The sequence below is a fragment of the Cydia amplana genome, chromosome 14 (assembly GCF_948474715.1).
Source record: "Cydia amplana chromosome 14, ilCydAmpl1.1, whole genome shotgun sequence".
Classification (NCBI taxonomy): Eukaryota; Metazoa; Arthropoda; class Insecta; order Lepidoptera; family Tortricidae; genus Cydia; species Cydia amplana.
The window spans coordinates 2,658,641-2,683,300 of NC_086082.1; the positions used below are offsets into that span (position 1 = coordinate 2,658,641).

Genomic DNA, 24,660 nt, shown 5'->3' on the forward strand with positions numbered 1-24,660 from the left:
AATTTTTGTAATTCGCACCGACGAAATAAGAAAAAAGCGGCCAAGTGCGAGTCGGACTCGCCCATGAAGGGTTCCGTATTTAGGGGATTTTGACGTATTAAAAAAAAACTACTTACTAGATTTCGTTCAAACCAATTTTTGGTGGAATTTTGCATGGTAATGTACATCATATATTTTTTTTAGTTTTATCATTCTCTTATTTTAGAAGTTACAGGGGGGGGGACACATTTTACATGTTAGCATGTTTTTGGAAGCGTCTCTCGCGCAAACTATTCAGTTTAGAAAAAAATGATATTAGAAACCTCAATATCATTTGAAGACCTATCCATAGATACCCCACACGTATGGGTTTGATGAAAAAATTTTTTTTGAGTTTCAGTTGTAAGTATGGGGTACCCCCAAAATTTATTGTTTTTTTTCTATTTTTGTATGAGAATCTTAATGCGGTTCACAGAATACATCTACTTACCAAGTTTCAACAGTATAGTTCTTATAGTTTCGGAAAAAAGTGGCTGTGACATACGGACGGACAGACAGACGGACAGACGGACAGACAGACAGACAGACATGACGAATCCATAAGGGTTCCGTTTTTTGCCATTTGGCTACGGAACCCTAAAAACTGTACAGGGAATTCGCTGTGTGGTTATATAATTATCTTAGAATATTCTGTTACAAAAGTAAATAATTTACGCAATCACATATTATTTCTGAATTCAATATAATATGACACTTGACACAATTGCGATTTTGGTCACACTTTTGATATTTGACAATGGTTTTCATTATTGTCAAATACCGTTTACTTAATTCTAAATATTCTGATATTCCTTATATTAACCCTTTAAATGCCAGAGTCTGATATAATATAAGACATTACATACCCAGCTCATTTCGCCAGTCTGATAAATAAGACAAAGATCTGATTTGGTTTTTACAGCACATTTATAACTCCCGTAACTATGCCAACCTTACTCTGCGTGGTACAATTACTGTCGGTGGCGACACGAGCACGCTCGATCAAAAATTGCTGGAGGTTAAAAGGTTAAAAGTGGCATATTTTGATTCCATGCGTATTCACTGGTACCTAAATACTAAAACAAAATGGGTCAAAACCTTGAAAAAAAAATGTTTTCGATTAAATTACCCATTTGTCTCTCGACTGACTCAATTTAAGCACTCAGGGACGCACTTCATCATAGGCGTCTATAAAAGCCTTTTTCTTTGAGAGTATTAGGCCAATTGACCTCTCCAGGCAACTCAACCACCGACCCCGGGGAAATAAATATATCCAATTCCCTTGATCAATTTCAATCATCCAATTTTATATTTTCGTCATTTAAGAAATAAGTTTATATTTTTAGAATTTTTTAAGTCCGTTTTTGATTTCATTTGTCAACATTATTCACAATTTGGAAAGCTAAATACTTCAAATTTTATATTAAAGGAAAAAATGGAAAAAGTTACGCTTCCGGCAGGACTTGAACCCGCATCCTCCACAATCCGTGTGTTGCTTTTAACCAATTGAGCTACGGAAGCCTACCAGGACAGCGCAAATCTTTCCATTCTTTCCTTTATATAAAATTATTTTTTTCCTTTAATATAAAATTTGGAATATCGCTCGCAGACGTATCTGTTTGTTAAAAAAATTAAGCTGAATACTTAGAATTTTATTATGAAATATTCACTATTATCTGCATACTAAACTGACGACCGGGGTCGTAATAATCGTAATACTTCTCATTCACACTTGCGTAGTCGTAGAAGGAGTGAAAGAGGCGGTAATATGTCTCGGTCGTCATTTTGGTTTGCGTATATATCGTGGACGAAAGCGCTGTAAATAAAACCACATAAGTAGTCTTTCAAAGGCATCCATTTAGGTTTCACTGTGAAAGGGAAATAAGCAATGGGTGTCCCCGTTAGTAGAAGCGTATTTTAGGCTGAATAAAGCTTTCAACTAGAAGGAAAATTTCATTTATTTGATTAAAATTTTTATGCTACATGAATATAATTAATATTTGTCATAAGTTATGCGTTTGACAATTTAGCAAAAATTTTGATCCGTTTAGATTAGTCTTAACTAGCGACCCGCCCCGGCTTCGCACATGTTAACAAATTACTTATAGATAAACCTTCCTCTTGAATCAATCTATTAAATAAAAAACCGCATCGAAATCCGTTGCTTAGCTTTAAAGATATACTAGCATATACCGTAAAACGAGGTGACTTTAGGAAATTTTGGGGATACTTTGATAGTTTTAAAACTGCCACTAAATTATCATTATTCATTATTTTCTCGAACTGTTCGTGTAACAAGTTAGATTATTATACATACTTGTTTACCTACTACTAAAAAATCCGAATAAAAATATGTAACGGCTGAAAAACTGAAATATCGAAGTCGCCCCTGCATTTGAAAGTCACCCCGGTTTACGGTACTCGTACATAGGGACAGACAGCGGGAAGCGACTTTGTTTTATACAATGTATAGTGATGATACAATTCACTTTTTATTGGTTAATATTTTTGGAGTGCCAACTTCAGAGTATCAAGTATTTAATAATATTAGCACACTCGTGTGACATTTTACCTTATCAAAAAGCTAATATATACTTCTATTGCCTCAATATTGGAGTAGATATCTGAACGCATTATGCCTGAAGGTGGCACTCTAAAAATATTAGCCGATAAAATGTCGAGTGATACGATATCATTGCTGTCAGAGGGGATGTGGTATTCAATATGTGATATACCAAGCGACGAAATATATATAGACGAAGCTCTCGGTAATTTTTCTTCGAAAAACGGTGAATATGACTGAAATGTACCTGACACATTATGCCGTCCCGCTCACAGATTTGAGTATTATCCAATAATATACAATTTACCGCTATATAAAAAAATGTGATTGGTCAATAAAAGTCTTGATTGGCTAAAACAATCCTACACGTAAAACCCGATTACAAATCAAATCGGAAATTATTTACCAACATTTTACGTTTTTTCATGTCTCGCAAAATTTCTTAATATTAAAAAAGCCTATAGCTATTTAACTAGATACCTACTGGTGTTATATGAATATAAAAAAAAGAAAATAACACTAGATTAACGAAAAAAATATCTAATTACAAGCAAAAAATTGAGGCCAGCCCGGCACTAGATGGTAGGGTGGCGTGGTGGCATTGCCACGCTATATAGCAGTACTTATTCGCTGGGCAAGAAAGGAATCAGCCATCTGGTCAACCATAACATCCGTGATACACTTCACTAGTATCCTGAATTCTTTAATTCATCAGCAGACAGTTAAAATAAAAACATCTTTCTGGAGTTTTTTTCGTAAGTACGAGGGGCGTTCAAAATATTCTCGGTATTGATATCTTACAACCTCTTCTAAAATTTCTTTCGTTACTGGCCGCTAAGGTTTATTCATTGACATTAAAAAAAAGTATAATTCGAAGCGAGATGTTCTTTTGTTTTTCTGCAATTGCTGAACAAACATGAACATCATGTGGGAATTGACAATGTTAACTAAATTAGAACATCGATGCGTGATAAAATTCTTGACAAAACAGGGTAAAAATCAAAAAACCATAAAAGAGGAAATGGATTGTGTTTACCGTGAGTCTGCTCCTTCTTTATCTACCATTCAAAAGTGGTCAAGCGAGTTTAAACGTGGAAGGGAGAGTGTTGAAGACGACCCTAGACCTGGCCGGCCTGTAGTAGCTACTTCACAAGAAAATATTGATAAAGTGGAAAAACTTATATTGGAAGATGGTCGAGTGAAGGTAAAATCTATAGCACATGAACCAATCTCTCTATTGGTACCGTACATGATATTATCCATGACCATCTTAATATGTCAAAAGTAAGTGCAAGATGGGTTCCGCGAATGCTGACTCGGCTTCAAAAAGACATGCGTGTAGCTTGTTGTTCCGATTTTATTGACCTGTGCGGTGAAAATCCTGATGAGGTGCTGCAAAGAATAGTTACTGGAGATGAAACCTGGGTTCATCATTATGACCCAGAGAGTAAACAAGAGTCCATGCAGTGGCACATTAAGGGTTCAGCTCATCCCAAGAAGTTCAAGGTCATCCCTTCAGCTGGCAAGGTCATGGCCACGATATTTTGGGATTGTGAAGGAGTATTACTGATCGATTATAAAGAAAAAGGTGTAAATATCACAGGACAGTACTACGCTAACATTCTACGTCAATTAAAGGATGCAATCAAAGAAAAGAGGCGAGGAAAGTTAACCAAAGGTGTTATCACCTGTGCCGTGGGCAACTGACGAGCTGTTTGGACATATGCAAAATCACCGCGATCTTCACGAAATACGACGTCAATATCCTAACAACCCGATCATATTGGACTGCATAGATCATTACTCGAAACTCATCAAGTCCGAGACGCTCCGAGCCCGTCAAAATCACATCGAAACCAGACTGGCAGAAACCATGAATCCTTCAAAAGAATTGTGGAGGATTATAAATGAGGAGATAGGTAAAAAATCAAACTCTCAGACGGTTTGCATAAAAAAACAAAATGATGATGTGTATATGTCTCATGAAGAGGTTCCGAATGCATTCAACTCCCACTTTTTGAACATTGCTAAAAAACATGCAGTAAACAGTGATGAGCAACTGTCCAAACAGTACGTCAGTAGGCACTTAGGCGGCACTGATATACCGTCATTTACACTTCCTGTTGTTACTCGTGAGCTTTTGGATAAAACTATAAAGTCAATGTTAAAAACTAGTACCACTGTAGATGTATATGACATGTCTCTAAATATCATAATAAGTATATGGCCTATTATATCTGAAATATTAGTAGTTTTAGTTAATGACATGTTTCAAGCTGGAATATATCCGAATGTGCTAAAAAATACACGTGTATGTCCGGTGTATAAAGGAAAGGGTGACAAGAGTGATGTAAACAATTATAGGCCCATAACGATCGTACCTACCGTCTCAAAACTTGTGGAGTCCATTTTATCATCTTCTCTAATGACCTATTTAGAACAGAATGCTTTACTCACCGACAATCAGTACGCCTACAGACAAAAACGCTCCACTACTATGGCAGCACATAAAATCGTCGACTGCATTTTGACTGGTCTAGACGACAGGTACAAGATGGCAGCCATACTGTGCGATTTGTCTAAGGCTTTTGACATCATTAGCCATAATTTGCTCTTAAATAAATTAAATCTGTATGGCATAAATGGTTCTGCACACAAATTGTTTGCATCGTTCTTGTCTGACCGTCAGCAAGTGGTGAAAATGTCACTCAATGGCAGAAAATATGTTTCAGACACTGGTAATGTAAATTTGGGCATTCCTCAAGGGTCAGCAGCCGGTAATACACTGTTTTTATTATTTGTGAACGACTTACCCTCTGCAATCACAAATGGGCTATCTGTGTTATTTGCAGATGACACAACTGTTGTCGTGAGTGCAAAAACACACGCGCAGTTAGCCGAGGGAATACATGATGCGTGTGACCAGCTACAAACATGGTTTTCATCAAATGGCCTACTGTTAAATATAGTGAAATCCAATGTGATGATGTTCTCGGGTCGCAGTATCACAGTGCCTCCATGTATTAGTAACGGTCCAATGCCATTATGCAATGAAACAAAATTTCTGGGTTTCATACTTGACTCGAATCTCAACTGGAAGTGCCATGTCGATCAGCTTTGTAATAGGTTGAGCAGTTCTATATTTGCTTTAAAAAAGCTACAGCCTCTGATATCAAGGAAGTCACTCAAAGCTGTATATTTTTCGCACTTTCACTCCTTGATGTCATACGGTACACTGATTTGGGGAAATTCCACAGATGCCACGAGAGTTTTAATTCTCCAAAAACGTGCTATCCGTTTACTAGCTGGAGTTAAGCCAATGCACCACTGTAAGGAACTTTTTAAAAATAATGGTATAATGACACATTATTCCTTATACATGTTTCAAGTTCTGATGTTCGTGAGAAGGAACTTGTCCTTGTTCAAACGTGTCGAAGTCATGGGCAAACAAATCAGATCGACGGGAAGACTGCGAACAGTGCCGCGTCGCATGGCACTTTCATGTAAGAATCCGCGAGTAATAGGCCCAACTTATTACGAACGTCTACCCGCCGAATTAAGAACTGAAATATCTGACGAAGCATTTGAACGTCGACTGAGGAACTTTTTATTGAATAACCCATTGTATTCAGTGGACGAATATATGGAATTAAAATTGTAATAATTGTTTGAAATTGTATACCTACTTTGTTTATGTAAAATTGATTTTATTTGACATTCGTTCTGATTTATTATTCTTACCGCTCTTAGTATAAGTATGACGATCATTATGAGATACCTACTATATATATTTTGTTTGACATGTATTCCGTTATTTATTTACGTATTCTGAAATTTCTGAACTTATCTTATAAATTGTTAGTGTTAATAGTTTGTATTGTTTTTTGATTATCATTGTTGACATTTTATAATTATACGTTTGCATGCTACATTATTGACGACCATAATGTAAATTCATATAGATTAGCGTAAGAATAATTTATACTGTAATTTATCATTATGAAATAAAAAATAAACTATGCTTCTGCATGACAACGCCCCCGTCCATACTGCTCATATTGCCAAGGCAGCTATTGTTGAATGTGGGTTTGAAACTGTTACTCACCCACCGTATAGTCCGGACTTAGCCCCCAGCGACTTCTTTTTGTTCCCCAATCTTAAAAAGGATCTGCGTGGAAATAAATTTTCCGATGATGAAGCATTGAAGGCGGCAGTGGAGGAGCATTTTTACACCAAAGATAAAAAATATTTTTATGCAGGATTAAAAAAAATAATTGATCGATCTTTTAAGTGTATGAACATAGGGGGGGAGTATATTGAAAAATAAAAATATCAAACTTTTCGTACTTGTTTGTTTTCATTCTCATACCGAGAATATTTTGAACACCCCTCGTACTTATGATAATATTTCCCTGCTTTTACCTTTACATAATATTTTGTGTAGCAGTAACCACATACTTTATCCGCATATCCATTACTGAAAATCCCAGAGTGCGTCTCGTATTATCAGATATTTTATATGCAACAGATACCGGTTTAAATTTATGTGGTTTTACCCTTTAAACCTTCCTCCCTCGTATCAAGTACGTCAATCAGAATAAGAGGCTCAGAAAAACCAGTATAATCGGGGTCTTTGATTACGTATAGTCGCTAAAGATCTGTAGCTCAACTTATAATGGTGCACGATTACTCTTCATTCGCGTTGGTTTGGGTACGTATCAAAAGTCACGGCCCTTGGGACATTATCAGGTATATATTTATGACCTGGCAATGTGCTTTTACGGCATACAAATATGTGCGTCATAAGTACTTATAAAATGCCTTTATACTATTCACTTATAGGACTACAAAAGGGTTATTGTGGATGTATTCTATTATGTAAATAGATTTCTTAACTTTTTTTCTGTTCAGATGATGATCCAATATCATTATTTCAAAATGAAATTCCAATATGATTAATTAGCATAACTATTATTTGATTAATTAGTATAAATATCATCCTATGATAAGATAGTTTCAGTCAGTCCCATAATAGTAATAGTTATTTACAATACAAGTGCAAATTATCTATTCGCACGTGTATCGTACAACGTCTTACAGTACACATGGCCCTTTAAATTTTCGACGTAGTTATGTAATGTACGTATTTATAGCACAGAGTGGAGAATGGAGCACCAGACGTACTGTAAAAGTGGTAAATTAAGACCTATAATTTTATTTATATTCACCTCGTAAATCGTGGATAAGGCGTTAAAATACTCCATGACACGTATTTTCTATTAAAAAGTTCACTTTTCAGGGCATTTTTAGGGTTCCGTAGCCAAATGGCAAAAAACGGAACCCTTATAGATTCGTCATGTCTGTCTGTCTGTCTGTCTGTCTGTCCGTCCGTATGTCACAGCCACTTTTCTCCGAAACTATAAGAACTATATTATTGAAACTTGGTAAGTAGATGTATTCTGTGAACCGCATTAAGATTTTCATACAAAAATAGAAAAAAAAAACAATAAATTTTGGGGGTTCCCCATACTTAGAACTGAAACTCAAAAAAATTTTTTTCATCAAACTCATACGTGTGGGGTATCTATGGATAGGTCTTCAAAAATGATATTGAGGTTTCTAATATATTTTTTTCTACACTGAATAGTTTGCGCGAGAGACACTTCCAAAGTGGTAAAATGTGTGCCCCCCCCCCCCCCCTGTAACTTCTAAAATAAGAGAATGATAAAACTAAAAAAAATATATGATGTACATTACCATGCAAACTTCCACCGAAAATTGGTTTGAACGAGATCTAGTAAGTAGTTTTTTTTTAATACGTCATAAATCGCCTAAATACGGAACCCTTCATGGGCGAGTCCGACTCGCACTTGGCCGCTTTTTATTTAAAGTTGTATTTATACTTGCATTTTAGATTTTGGAATCCTTACATTATTTCCACTCAAAATCCCGAGCTCTTTCGATCCTAATACGAGAAAAAAAGTGTCCCCAAAATATATTTTTCTCCGTTTTGTTACGGTCATATAGAAGGATGCATTGAAAACCGTAACCAAATGGACCAACAATTTTGGCGACACTTTTTTTCTCAGTAAAAATGGAAAAAGCTCGTGATTCTGAGTAGATATAATTTAAAAAATCCCAATTCTAACACAAAATTGTTTGGTAGTAGGTATATCCAATGATATTATACATATAACCATAGATAGGTTATCTCATACTTGAGGAGCACAAAAAATACTTCCATATTTATTTCTGTGCCTACGAAGAAATCTGTTATTTTTGATAAGTTTTCTCATTACATCCATCTTTGTCACATTCGTTGTTAAACATAAGGTCGTCTCTTTCTCTTTCGGTGTGCGGGAGCTCGTTAGCACGTGCACATTTCGCGCTTGTCCAGCCGCGTCTAAAGGAAACTTGTCCAATTTGTCACAAGTTAAGCGCTTCAATTTTGGAACGCCTATAACCTATCTTGAGTTATAAATCATTGGGTATATCTTTAAATTACATTACAAAGAACAAAGGCCGGCGAGAACTTGGAGCAAACTAATCTATTCTTCAGAAGATACAAACTTTGAGATCAACCCCACAGTAATTAAAGCGGGTTTCATAAAAAAGGGTCATTAAAGGTGTCAACTTGGGAACTTCCCCACTCTAAGTTAGTCTTCAATTATAGTTTTTTTGTTACCTAACGGACTTTTATGACTACATTAACCGATTATGCGAGTGAGTCGAGTTCGAAACTATTTAAAGTAGGTACAGTCGACTACAAATTTTTCACTTTATTACAATGCAGTAAGGTTAAAAAGTGGTTACATCTTTTTGTAGTCGACTACCTACAAGCTACAGTCAGAAAAGCCAACAGTTTGCCCAAAAATACGATGATAATTTTTTTTTTGAATAATTTTCTTACGGCCTGAATCGAACAATGCTTTTAAGAAGTCAAAGCGATACCATACCAATCTGTCAGTGTCAAATATGTTTTTATTTTCCGGACACAATATTGTCATAAATTTAAAATGTCATTGTCAGTTGTCACGTTTCTGTGTTTTAAGTTGCTTCGCGGGCTCTTTCTTTCAGTAAAAAAAGATTTTAGCTTTTCAGCCGTCCATAGGCTGCGGTGACTGCTTACCGTATGCTTGTTTGCCACACACGTGGTATATTGAAAGTAATAATGTCGTACTACACAATGGAATTCTCCATTTTTTAATTTTATATTTTTAAATGAAAAGTTGATATTTAGGTGAAATAAAAACACGTATAGTTTCGAATTAAACTTTATTTCTATACATAACTTAAAATAGCCCATTTTCCTCTATCATAAACGCTCTATAAGAAGAAAAATCCAACACCAATGAGCCGGGAAATAGCTTATTATCATCTAAAAATTGAAAGTCACTGTCCATTAATTATTTTTCTTGTGACTCAGTCAGCCGAAAAAATTTGAAGGAAAATTATTAATCAATGTCTAGTTAAGGCGTTATTGAAATATACTGTGTCATTGCGGGGTTGTGAGAACAATTAAAATTCAATTAGATAGCTAACTACATGACTGTTAAGCCGTTTTGAAATACAGATAAATGGTTCAGAAAACTTTTAGGAAACCGTGCTTTTTCTTAGAACAAATCAATATTTTTTTTTGTGTTATCAAGTAATTACACTACTATATACTCACGGATGTCATATTAAAGAAAAAATCACGTCTTCAGCTTTCGTGGCTTACGTTCTGACTACTATACCACAGTATAATAAAAAGTACTAGACTATACTAGACAATCCGGTCACGGCGGTACACAAATTCTCAAGTATGCAATAGTTATATGAAAGGCTAGGCGCCTTTTTAGGGTTCCGTAGCCAAATGGCAAAAAACGGAACCCTTATAGATTCGTCATGTCTGTCTGTCTGTCTGTCTGTCCGTGTGTCCGTGTATGTCACAGTCACTTTTCTCCGAAACTATAAGAACTATACTGTTGAAACTTGGTAACTAGATGTATTCTGTGAACCGCATTAAGATTTTCACACAAAAATAGAAAAAAAACAATACATTTTTGGGGTTCCCTATACTTAGAACTGAAACTCAAAAATTTTTTTTTCATCAAACCTATACGTGTGGGGTATCTATGGATAGGTCTTCAAAAATGATATTGAGGTTTCTAATATCATTTTTTTTTAAACTGAATAGTTTGCGCGAGAGACACTTCCAAAGTGGTAAAATGTGTGTCCCCCCCCCCCCCCCCTGTAACTTCTAAAATAACAGAATGATAAAACTAAAAAAATATATGATGTACATTACCGTGTAAACTTCCACCGAAAATTGGTTTGAACGAGATCTAGTAAGTAGTTTTTTTTAATACGTCATAAATCGCCTAAATACGGAACCCTTCATGGGCGAGTCCGACTCGCACTTGGCCGCTTTTTAAAATCTTTCTTTTTGAATGGTTTAAAGTTTAAAGTTCACGTTCGGATGGCAGGTGCAGTACTTTTGCGACCTTCACGGGAGCTTTTTTATAGCTCTTGTCGCAGTACCTACAAGCTTTTATCGCTGACTGTACTTACCTTTCAACAGACAACTAAAACTCATCGAGCCAACTCAAAAAACCCCAAACATAACTTAGGTTTCGTTATTTTATAACAAAGTTCCCATGGCCACCTCCCGTCTTTATCATCAGATCAGCTGGTATCATAATATTGTCACCCGACTTACATACGTAATACGTACCTATGCAAATTTTCAGCCTCATTGGAAGTCGGAAAGTGGGTCTTTAACTTGTAAGATTTGACCCGTAGAAACATAATTACATGGATACGTAGCAAATGAATAAAAAACCGGCCAAGTGCGAGTCGGACTCGCGTTTCAAGGGTTCCGTACATTACGTCCGACTCACGCTGGACTGCACATTTCTAATAGGTTTTCCTGTCATCTATAGGTAAAGAACTATTTTGTGTATTATTTTTTTTCAAAATTTTAGACCCTGTAGTTTCAGTAGGTGGAGGGGGGGGGGGAGGTCGGACAGACAGACAGACGCACGAGTGATCCTATAAGTGTTCCTTTTTTTCCTTTTGCGGTACGGAACCCTAAAAAGCTTGTAAAATTGATTAATGGTGTGTGTTAAAGAGATTACTATCATCCAAACAACTTCAAGCATTTATACGATTCAACGCTTCGACAAAACAAACACTCGTCAGATTATCAACCTTGATCAGAGACAAGACATCCTCTAGACTGAGCATAGTAGCGCTACCCCCTCTGCCAGAAATATACGGTAGTTTTACTCCATTTTCGAGTCAAAGTCTCTTTGTGTGACGTCCGTGTCTTTGAACGGACCAATCACGGCACAGGACTCGCTCACCTCGTCCCCCCGCACCCCAGTATTTTTGGCAGCATCGGTTTCATGAAATAATTGCTCTAAACTCCGTCTAGAGGATTCCTAGTCTATGACCTTGATTAACGAAGTTGCGGCTATTGTAGGGTTGAATGGATCGATCGCGTGTTTATAGACCCCTTAATTAACAGGATTGACATGTTTGGGGTTAACTTGACATCGGAGGCAAGTCGCAGAATTATGTAATAGCGTTAGGTTCTTTTTCATGATTATTGTGTTCTTATATGGGTATTTTCAAACACATTCCAATCCAATAGTTATTGCCAACATTTCAATGTAATGTTTTTAAAGCATAGACAAAACGTTAGTGATAGGCTAGTCTACAGGCTACTTAGCTATGTTATGAAATACCCTTGTTATACGCCGTCGTTATAATAAATTCAGTTGTTGGTATATGTAATCCATTTCTTTGCAAGCTACCATATATTGAACATAAAATTTTACGCTTTTTCCGTACTTTTTAGGGTTCCGTACCCAAAGGGTAAAAACGGGACCCTATTACTAAGACTCCGCTGTCCGTCCGTCCGTCCGTCCGTCCGTCCGTCCGTCCGTCCGTCTGTCACCAGACTGTATCTCACGAACCGTGATAGCTAGATAGTTGAAATTTTCACAGATGATGTATTTCTGTTGCCGCTATAACAACAAATACTAAAAACAGAATAAAATAAAGATTTAAGTGGGGCTCCCATACAACAAACGTGATTTTTGACCGAAGTTAAGCAACGTCGGGCGGGGTCAGTACTTGGATGGGTGACCGTTTTTTTGCTTGTTTTGCTCTATTTTTTGTTGATGGTGCGGAACCCTCCGTGCGCGAGTCCGACTCGCACTTGGCCGGTTTTTTGTAGATAAGTAATTAATTTGTCTATTGGGTGCAGCTGTGTCAGGTGCAATTGATTTATTCGATAGGTACTTTCCAAAAGAAAGCTAACTATTACTACATCGCCCACTAACTCCACCGTTCAAAATACCACGTGTGACCTTACATCCGTTGAATCGATATACGGTTGCCGGTTGCCACGCCATCGCAACCGAAATACCGACCCATTTGCTAGGTCCGTCAGGGTCGGATGGCTGGCCTTTTTAAAATGCGGCGAGTGAAAATAAGAGTGAGCGTAGATTTAATCAAAGACATATGTAACTCTGTATAAGATGTATAAAGTCTAAGGAAAAAACATGCCTCGGAAATCAACAACAAGTCATTCTCGGATAGATGGCGCACACACCTTTGACCTATGCTCGGCTAAATGGCGTTGACACCGTTTCATATCAGTGAAAGAACATGGGTCGAAATGATATAAAAATAATAAAATCATTTATCTATAGGTAAATTTTTTGATAGTTTTATACATTTTCATTTTGAGTTTTAATCGTGTGTCGATAGATGGTAGTAAATTTACTGTGACTACAAAATTTACTATGTCACGGCCCCTCTATACCTACTATCTATTCTCTTTGATATAATAAAAGGGCATTTTCACTTAACTGTGTAGGTACCATTAACGGCCGGTTAGCAATCGTCACAAAACTGACGCTCAATGTCAAATCCCATACATTTTGTCAGGAATGTGACGGTTAGACGTTACTGAAACACGACTTAAGTCGCGTTTTAAGACGAAACAGGAGCTGAGATTTAAATATTTTAGGTAAATATACCCGTCTCGCTAACGGAAGCGGCTCCTAAAACTAGTGCGATAAGGACAAGGCGAAAAATCCTGCGTAAAAATCTGAATAATCGAGGTTTCGTACTCGACTGTTTCCTCCTCCAAAACATAACCAATCGTAACCAAATTTGGAAATCTAAATGATTATGAAATTATCTGTGTCGGACCGTTTTGCTTTTTTGGCTAATTGATATCAGTTTTGAATACCACGCCTCTCATTGCGGCATAGTCAATTAGGCCATTACGGCCATTTTTGAAGGGCTCTAGCGCCTTAAAAAACAAAAATATCAAAAAAAGCAAAATGGTCGGACACATATATTGACAATATTAATCTGTGTTGAAAAAAAACAATGTTTTTTTCAACAGAGCAATCTCTAGCTTCAAAACCCACGGAGGAAACGGTCGAGTACGTTTGTATGGAGAAATGACCACTCCTGTTGGCTCTTAAAGTACAAGTTAAAGTGAAACTGCCCTAAAACGGGAAAGAAGAGGAAAACTAAAGAATATTGCTTTGCGGAATTAATATAAATTGATAGAACCGTTTCGGAATGAACCTGCTTTGATTTAAATTAATTTAAAATTCCTTTTTAGGGTTCCGTACCTCAAAAGGATAAAACGGAACCCTTATAGGATCACTCGTGCGTCTGTCTGTCCGACCATTCCCCCCTTTATCTCCGAAATGTGCAGTCAAGCGTGAGTCGGATTTAATGTACGCAACCCTTGAAACGCTATCGGCATCGCACTTGGCCGGTTTTTATTTTATCATACGAGTAGTCTGCGCGGAAAGAGAAGAGTCGTGGATTGTATTGGGCCCCATACATTCCGCGACTCATCTCTTTCCGCACAGACTCTAAAAATTCTATGCTTCACTACATAGTATAAAAGAAAGTCGCTTCCCGCTGTCTGTCTGTCTGTATGCTTAGAACTTTAAAACTACGCAACGGATTTTGATGCGATTTGATACGAGTAGTCTGCGCGGAAAGAGAAGAGTCGTGGATTGTATTGGGCCCCATACATTCCGCGACTCATCTCTTTCCGCACAGACTCTAAAAATTCTATGCTTCACTACATAGTATAAAAGAAAGTCGCTTCCCGCTGTCTGTCTGTCTGTATGCTTAGAACTTTAAAACTACGCAACGGATTTTGATGCGGTTTTTTTTAATAGATAGAGTGATTCAGGAGGAAGGTTTATGTATAATTTGTTAACCCGTGCGAAGCCGGGGCGGGTCGCTAGTAGTATATAAAAGCAGGTTTCATTGCCAACAGGATTGCCGGGAACAGCAGCGATGTGCCCCCACACCAGGTTCAGCAGACTTGAGGACGACTACATAGCAGTAATGTGGAGACGTGGACAGAGCCGGTCGCCGTAGTCCACTGTGTGAGGGAGACGGGAGATCAACGGTAAGCTCGCTACGCAATATTGAGATTCCTTGAAAATATTAAACTAATTTTAATTTTTAACAAGCAGAAACGTCTGCGAACGATGCTATTAAGCTTAGAATAAATTTAAAAGTGGAAAAATTACTGTCTTGGGTGAGACTTGAACTCACGGCCTCAGAGAGAGAGAGAGGCCGTGAGTTCAAGTCTCACCCAAGACAGTAATTTTTCCACTTTTAAATTTATTCTAGGCTTAAATATTAAACTGTTGCAGATACTTTCGAATAGTCCAGATATAGGTATTTCGACCCAATTCGAACTTAAGATACGTCTAGACACTGACATATGTAATCCATATTGTATCTAGACGTAATATTTGACATATCTTAAAGTTCGAATCGGGCGGTTTGTATTTGGAAAAGTAATCGTGTAATCAAGGGTGACAGATTCATTTGGTGCGTTGTATACACTTCTATTGATGCTGACTGTACATGTACATTGTTTATGGTATATTCTGTCAAAAGTGACGTTTCTTCAAACAAAAAAGTCACTTTTGACGCTGACTTATCTAATCCATATCGTATCTAGACGTAATATTTGACATACCTAGCTTAAAGTTCGAATCGGGCCGCCAGTCATTGTAAAACGTGTTTAAAACATAGAAGGTAGGATCCTATAGAAGTAGTATACGCGTGCCTCCGTGAGGGACAAAACATAGGCAATCCGACACTATGATTAGTCGAATTTATTTGTTGCCCACCATAACCCATACTAATCTATGGTGGGGAATAAAAAAAAATGTGAAACTGTGACAAGGACAAACAATAATAGCGCTTTCGCTGCTACTCCTACTGAAAGATACATAAGACTATCCCGTTCGCTCATTCCCCCACCCATCATGTCTTATCCATGCAGTTAAAATACTAGATTCATGGTTTAAAAGTTACGCATTTCCTTTTACTCTACGTGCTTTTGTGAATTCTCCCCAGAATAGGTAAATATTGTGACGCTTTATGTCAAAATAAAAAGATTTCCTCCGTAAATGCGGTTAGTAGGCCCCGTGCCTGTCAACACTGTTGATTTATAAGCTCTTAAGATTTGGATTTGAAAAGCCATTTGAGTTTTCCTCATTTTCCCGTTTTCACTGAATGCTTTGTTTCCAAACGCATTTTTCTGTGCGTTGATAAAATTATTTAAGATTTTTAACACTGATTTTGTTTTTTTTTTGTTTAATTAGTGCAAAGGCCTCTCCAACCTATCGAGCTTCCAAGGATGCGTCCAAGTCGTCTTCCATCTCTTTTAGGTCTGTTTGCACCCCGGTCTGCACAATCTATGGTGTTTCGTTCACATTTTAATCCCACTTAAACATCTGCCATCTTAGTGTAAGGCCTGAGTGGACGCTCGAAGCGGAGCGTTAGGCGGGGCGTGCAGCGTGGCGTCGGGCTCACAAGTGATGTGAGCAGCGTGCACTAAGGCCGCTCAGACGTTTGCATTTGTTTAACATGCACGCCGCACGCCCCGCCCCGCTGCACGCCCAACTCGAGCGTCCACTCAGGTATTACACTTAGATTTGATGATCTTAAAAATGTATTGTGAGAAAAGACAAATGAAGGGAGCAACGAACGATATGTTTAAGTATGTATTATATTTAAAAGGAAACTTGTAATCAGTTCATGAAACCATCAAATTCTGATAAAAAAAAACTATCATGTATAGTTTGTCAAACGACTGTCTCATTTCAAACAGAGACAGAGCTAGAGAATCATTTTTTTTTCTTAAACTAGTACTAACACCCAAAGTTATACTCGTAGTTTTCCTGGTTCTTACTGACTGACAAATTGGTTTGACCGACTATAGTTAATAGGGTTAACCCTAATAGTTAATGTAGAAAAATGTAGTAGTGTAACTACATTATTATCTCGTTTTTGGGACAAAGTATTTTTCTTACATTTCCTCGTGTTCACACAATGTCCAGCTGCAAAAAGTACATCAGCTGAAAGCAGTTTTATGCTCTGTTTTATTTTTACATTGTACTCTGTGGATACATCAGCGGTTTTATAGAGTTGCTGATTTAGTTTTCTTGGTTTTACGTTAGTTTCATTTTAAACAGAGTCTACATAGTAAATAAAGAAGATTAAAAGCTACTATAGTAGTAAATATTTGTATGTAGTCCAGCACATTCGAATTGGGGGTATTACTGCAATGTTCTGCCGCTAGAGTGCAGCACTAGCACCTATCGTATACCATAGAGTAACTTAAACATAATCCAAGTGTCGGATGCCCCGGTCCGGGTTCGGACCGTTGTAGCGTGAGTCCTTAACACTTCCTTTCCTTTGCCCTCAGAAATGAATCTCCTAAACATGGACGCGGAGAACCGCGTGGTCCTCAACGTCGGCGGGATCCGGCACGAGACGTACAAGGCGACATTAAAGAAGATCCCCGCCACCCGTCTGTCGCGGCTGACGGAGGCTCTCGCCAACTACGACCCCGTGCTGAACGAGTACTTCTTCGACCGGCATCCTGGCGTGTTCGCGCAGGTCCTCAACTACTACAGGCAAGTGTTGAAACTGTTGAGGCTGTTGAGGCGGAAACTGTCCTCGGTGACGGAGGCGCTCGCCAACTACGATCCCGTGCTCAACGAGTACTTCTTCCACCGGCATCATGGCGTGTTTGCGCAGGTCCTCAACTACTACAGGCAAGTGTTGAGACTGTTGTCATACTATCGCGGCTGACGGAGGCGCTCGCCAACTACGATACCGTGCTTAACGAGTACTTCTTCGACCGGCATCCTGGCGTGTTTGCGCAGGTCCTCAACTACTACAGGCAAGTGTTGACACTGTTGTCATACTGTCGCGGCTGACGGAGGCGCTCGCCAACTACGATACCGTGCTTAACGAGTACTTCTTCGACCGGCATCCTGGCGTGTTCGCGCAGGTCCTCAACTACTTACTACAGGCAAGTGATGAGATCAGGCAGAGACGCAGGTCGTTAACTACTACAGGCACTTGTGTTTAGTCTAAGATCCGGGCCTGACCTATGTCAGCCCCGGATCGAAGAGCAAAAATCATTCAGCGGAACTTCGGTAGCCGTTTAGGAAGTGTAAAGCTCTTACGGTAGATGTCGCTCGGGTCCCCTTGCCCCATATGGTGGAAAGATTTTCTGGCTATGGATGAGGTCTTTGTAGCTCAGATGGCAGAGCGCTGGAGTATCGATCCAGAGGCCGCGCGTGAGTTCAAGTCTCACCCAAGACAGTAATTTTTCCACTTTTAAATTTATTCTAAGCTTAATAACTCAGGATTCATAACCATTAGTTAAAAAATTCAAGGCTGTCTAAAACCAAGAAAATCAAATGAAAAAGCCAAGAAACCTCTACAGTTATCTTTCGAATTGGCTTTTCAAGTAGTGCTAGAGCATAAATGAAGCTCTCGAGCCGAAAATGGGGGAAAGAAGAAAATCGCCACAATCTTGAGAGCCACTTCACCGAGGCTTCTTCTGCGGAAATGATTTGCGGATTATTATTATCTAGCGACTCGCCCCGGCTCCGCACGGATTAACGCATTGTACACAAACTTTCCCCAATAATCATTCTATCGACAGGTGAAAACCGCATGAAAATCCGTTCAGGAGTTTTTGAGTTTATCGCGAACATACAAACACACAAACAGACAGACGCGGCGAGGGACTTTGTTTTATAAGGCGTAGTGATTTTAGCGTGGACATCTTTTTTACCGAATTGGCCAGGATTGATCTAGTGTGTTTTTAAAAAGTTAATTTCTTATTCACGTTAATTATAAGAATCTACAGATTAATTGAGCTTTAATATACCTTATAACGCTTGCAACATTTGCCGCCCTAAGAAGGTTCTACCATCAACCGGGGTGAATAGAGATGGCTGAATGAATAGGGATGAAAATCGAGAATGATTTTACTTGATGATTCCTTGAAAACTACCCATTGTATCACCCTTATATTACAAATTGTATAATAAGAGTAAAGTAATTGACGTATATTATCTAGGGACGGGCTAATGGGGCACTAAAAATCGTACTAGTTCAGTGGTGTTACTCACGAATTCCAGCCAATCGTGCAGTCTAACGCAACTAGTTGCGACCAATAACGCGCGTAATGCGAACTCGTCAACCAATCGCGCGTGCGATGCGAACTCGTCAACCAATCGCGTTGTAGCGATTTCACACCGCTGTACTGGCCCCTGTCATGCCTCATATTTTTGCCCGTAAAGCTAGTCCCTAGATATCTGTCAATGAGTAAAGTCCAATATTCTAATAGCAAAAGCAGCAATGCTATGCTATCGTATGTGGAATGTTATCTACCTATTTGTTTTGCTTTCTAAGTTCCTACTAAAAGATGTATTGTGTCAATACCTACAAAGAAATTGAAAAAGCTTTACATGTCACAAATAACATTATAACAGGGTTTATTATCGCTTGACCTGCCAGAACATTCTATTTAATAAACGTATTAACTATCTAGGGTTAGGACCCCTGATATTCGTAGTCGTACCACATTTGTGAAGTAAAGATGAAAATGGACAATATTTGTATGAAATAACATACAAAAGGTTTGGGTAAGGTTAGGTCAGACAGGGGAGGTCAGTCACAAAGAAAACTAGGAAAAGGTCTGCCTCCGTTGAATTGTGAAAAGGTTGTTGGTTTATTATTCATGTTAGTAAAATATAGGTATCTTGGTATATTCTTTTAACAAAGGTAAATCTATTGGAAAGGCAGACAAGGAAAAGCTTCAACAGGAAATTACTTAAAGTTGTAGTAGCCACTTAAGTGTACTTATTGTACACTTAAGTGGCTACTACACCTAAGTGGCTACTACTACTACCTACTTACCCTACCTAAGTTTCGAGAGACTCATTGGTACAGGTTCGGGTCGGGGTTCGAAGCACGATCTTCAGTTTGAAAGCCGCATGCTTCACCATTCGGTTACCAGCGCGTAGACATATTTTTGACCCAAAGAGTGCGAAGCATCTCAATTTCAGCTTGAGCAAAAATTAATCCGTATTACAGACATTCATTTTTCGTTGGTCGCATTTCTCAAGCGTGTCTCGTGAAATTTTGTGGGCATTAGATATTTTTAGGTTCCATTCTTGGAGTGTTTTCAAACAGGCGATGCCGTGGAGATTCACGAAATCATTACATAGTATAAAACAAAGTCGCTTCCCGCTGTCTGTCTGTCCCTATGTACCTATGCTTAGATCTTTGGTACGAAACGGATTTTGATGCGGTTTTTTTTAATAGATAGAGTGATTCAAGAGGAAGGTTTATGTATAATTTGTTAACCCGTGCAAAGCCGGGGCGGGTCGCTAATATATACATATATACTAACCCAGTGGTGGGCAAACTTTTTTCATGGGGGGCCAGAAAGCTTGAGAAATTTCGGAGGAGGGCCAGAATTGCAGCAACACTGGAAATTTTAAACTTTTACGGTTTTATATAAGTGCAATTATGCTGCAATTCTGGCCTTCCTCTTGAAACTTCTCAAGTAAATATGTAAATATAACATTATGGTACCCTCAAAAAAGAAATACGCAGAAATGTTCGCTCACTCACTGCAATATTTTCTGCCTTTTTCTCTGAATCGCTCTCAGGGATATAGTACGCACATCCCAAAGCTCTAGGCTAATCTGGACACGGCGCAATATATTCCTGTTTCAAATCGTCTGTCCTTCAGTGAGCCTTTTTAGTGATGTTCCATCACGGGAAATATTATGAAGATAATATTTAATTTGGCTGGCAACCCAGTATTTTTTCTCGTCCCTTCCAATTTGAACTGTATTATGGCTCCTCTTCACGATGGGCCAACGCCGGCCACTCCAAGGAACGCATTTATGCGTTAGAGGGAGCAAGTGATATTGATATCTCATTCTACCGCATGGCTGCGTCCCTTGGAGTGGCCGTCGTTGGCCCATCCTGTAGAGGAGCCATTATGCCGAATTTGTAGTTCCTTAAATTATTTAATTTCTGTAAATAAAAATTATGTTTTACAAGTAAACTGATGTTTTATTAAGTAAGTGATTAAAATATATTCTTTATTGGATAAAATCATTTATTTACAAACAAGATATATACAGTGTATTACTAAAAGAAATTAAAAAAATATTGAAAATTATTGGATAAATAATTGTACATTTTACATAAATGTAAAACTACAAAGAAAATTTAAAGGCAAATAGAACCAGATAACGACAGAGACGGTCTTATGATTAAATACCGAGAATGATGTTTTCTTTGCGTATATAGTAACCGTTTCAAAAACGTTGAAATTTGATTCAAGGTGATTCTTTTATTTATCATGGAAACTTTTTGGTAATGGCCGCACTTTTATCATACATAACCCATCAATATTTCATTCAACTAGTAGATTGGAAAGACAAATTTATATGTTAGGTACTTCCGTTCATTGGCCCATTGTTTTCATTGCTATTGCAAACTTTCCAATGCGATGCACAGACCAACTTAAACAAATCAAGTTTTTCGTTTTTGAAACCCTTTCTGAAAGTCTCAATGCAATTATAGCAAGCTGACCTTAAGAAGTTACTTTCAAAAGAGTTACACAAGAACGTATAAAAATTCCCCGGGACAATTTTCCCACGCGAATATTTCCGGGAAAATGAACATTGGTAAAAGAACATCACTTAGATTGCGATAGATAGGAGAGACGCTGATTTATATTGAAACCCAAAGGGGAAAACTTAAACCCTGTGTTTTATCATGCTTAAAATATGTTAAGCCTAATATCTCGAATACCGAGCTTTGCTCGGGATACATATAAAAACTCAAAAATGAGCGTTTTCTCAGAGATAAGGCCTAGCAAGATCTATTTTTTGATCAAAATCGTTACAGCCGTTTCTGAGATCCCCGAAATATATACATAAATATACAAGAATGTGCTTAGATTACATCCGTTCTGATTTATTTCGATAAAAACTATACACTGCAAGAGCAAGGAGCACCTATCAGCGAGAGTGAGATATCTGCGTGATTTTGTCAGCAATAAAGAAACAGCTAATATATTTTGACACACAAACTCAATGCAAAAATTTTAACTCACGGCCATAAGGACGGAAAAGTTTATTATAATCATTTTAATCAAAATCATAACGCATAAATAAAATAAAAAAAAATTTACTTGAAATTTGAATTATTTAAGACTAGCGACCCGCCCCGGCTTTGCACGGGTTAACAGATTATACATAAACCTTCCTCTTGAATCACTCTATCTATTTAAAAAAAACCGCATCAAAATCCGTTGTGTAGTTTTAAAGATCTAAGCATACATACAGACAGACAAGTTTTATACTATGTAGTGAATTTAAGATATTAAAGAGCAAATATAATCATCCACTATCAAAATGTACCTTTAGCGAATTCTTAATTTTTTAAATATTTTTTCTACTCCCGTACTTTTATTTGTCATTTAAAAGGTCGTACACACACCTTTAAACCCCTATGTTATAGTTGTCAAGACAAGTCTTTAGTCTATTCCCCAAAAAAGTATTTGTGCATACACGCAGTATCTTTTTGGTACTTTTACGATACTTCGTGTAATCACCACTTAAAAAATATTATATGAAATACATTGTTGCCAACCTAATTTTAATTGTCATCTCTGACAGATGAGTACTAACTAGTAGTAACTAGTAGAGAGTACTAAGTAGTAGTTAGTCTCCATAGGCTACTGTGGCCAAAATCGAGAAAAAAATTGTCCAAAATTGTAATTTAACTAAGAGGAAGTACCAGGGCCTCATGAGTTACAAGAAGGTGTCGCTGACCAACCGGCCGTGGGGCGCGGGGCGCGGTGGCCGGGTTTAGTTTGTTTACCTACATATATGTCCTATATGATTCCACTTGTTTAAAGTATAATTTTTTTTTGAATGAAAAATATTTGTTTTTACAATTTTTTTTTCAAAGGTAAGTGCTTGGTCGTAGAAAAAGTATTGTATGCAACGTTGTTTAACTGAGTCAAAAAATACTCGTGGCGTCTTTATTAACAATTTTCGGCTTCGCCTCAAATTGTTACTCACGCCACTCGCCATTTTGACCTCTCTTAAACAACGGTTGCATAAAATACTATAAAACATACAAACTCAAAACAGCCAATCATTAATCATCTCCAACAAAGGCAACAAAAGCATAAATGTCACAAATTGGTCTTATAATAGTCCATGAAAATTCAGTAGGTGTCGTCCAAATAATATTTTACGTAAATTGTCACCTTACGCTCGGCTGTCTACGCCCGTCCTTATCTTTTTAATGAGGACTTCTGTTGCAAGAAGCCTTGTGGCAAAGTCCTGTAACCCATGAAACGTATAAACGTATGACAATCGCTTGCGCTTCGCTATCGAAATGCTTTGTGTCTCGTCTCTATCGATCTTCCATATTAGTGTGACAGTGACAGTTGCGTTTCGTTCGGTACGTAGCGTTAGCGATTGGCATTTGTTGTCTATGGGGCCAGTACCAATAGCAACGGACCGGCGACAAACTAGTCGAATTTTTTTTATTTTATTTCTAAATGTGTTTAATTTATTAGAGCAACTTCAGCTTACTGTGGTATTTTACTTAATCTTTGTTTAAGAAAGAGATGAATTCATTCTTCAGCTACAGAATATTAACAGCTGATTCAGATTTTAAAACTTTTAACGGTTTTGAACTGGTCAGAAAAGTAAATTTTGATGCGATCGTCAATGTCTTGTATTGACGATCGCATCAAAATTTACTTTTCTTTATCACGTGAATTCCGTAACAAAATTGCAAGAATCACACTCTTTCTAGAGTAATTCTTACAACTTTTTGCCTCAGGGCCCTCCCTCTTGACGCGAAATTCAACCTTAATGGGATGATCAAAAGGCATAAAGCATTTGAAATTCGACTAAACCATGAACTGTGAATAGGTAATCCTTCTCGTTATTTAAATTTATAACTTATTGCAGAAGAAATAAGGTTACATTTCGAAAGTCTCACGAAGAGATGAGGTGTTTTAGTATTAATATCTTTGGATGTTAAAATGGAGTTTGAATAATGATCTTATTTGAGAGCGTAACTTCGGAAGTATTACGAATAATATTTATTTTTCCTAATCGTTTCTCTTGTTACTGACGTTTTCTTCAGATGAATTAGATATAAGAATTTTATTAATTTGCATTGTGAATTGGTATCAAGGCAACTTGGCAATTTTATTTGTCATACGAGCTTTTATTGATTTTCGTCGAGACAATTTTAATAAACCCAAACACAATTAGGTTACGTTATTTTATCTCGGAATCATTAATAACCACCTCTTGTGTCCATCGTCAGATCAGCTCGGCGGTACCATAATATTGCGTTGTCACCCAACTCATATATGTGAAGTCTCTGCTCAATCGAATAATGGAAAGTGGGTCTAATTTTAACTCGCAAGATTTGACTCGAACATACATATATCGGAGAAGGATGGTCCTAATGGCGGTGGGCGCGTGGGGGTAGTACCTAGATGTATTACTTCACAGCCAAAATAGTAGGTATGCTACCAACGTGCAACGCATGAAATAAACATTCAGACTCGTTACCCATACTAGTGCCTACTATATTTTAGTACTAAATAATCAAAACGACCAATCACTATTTGGATCAAAAAATGATTTCATTTAAAATAA

The 24,660-nt window shown here is 37.6% G+C and overlaps 1 protein-coding gene across 1 annotated transcript in view; it reads left to right on the forward strand.

The window, feature by feature from the left end:
- Nucleotides 1-24,660, forward strand: part of LOC134653944 (potassium voltage-gated channel protein Shaw) — a 54,215-nt gene that overhangs the window by 1,119 nt on the left and 28,436 nt on the right. Inside the window, exons 2-3 of the mRNA XM_063509314.1 lie at nt 14,889-15,023; nt 17,343-17,553. Coding sequence (XP_063365384.1) covers nt 17,345-17,553 — 209 coding nt within the window. The 5' untranslated portion in view covers nt 14,889-15,023; nt 17,343-17,344. The remainder of the gene's footprint in view (nt 1-14,888; nt 15,024-17,342; nt 17,554-24,660) is intronic.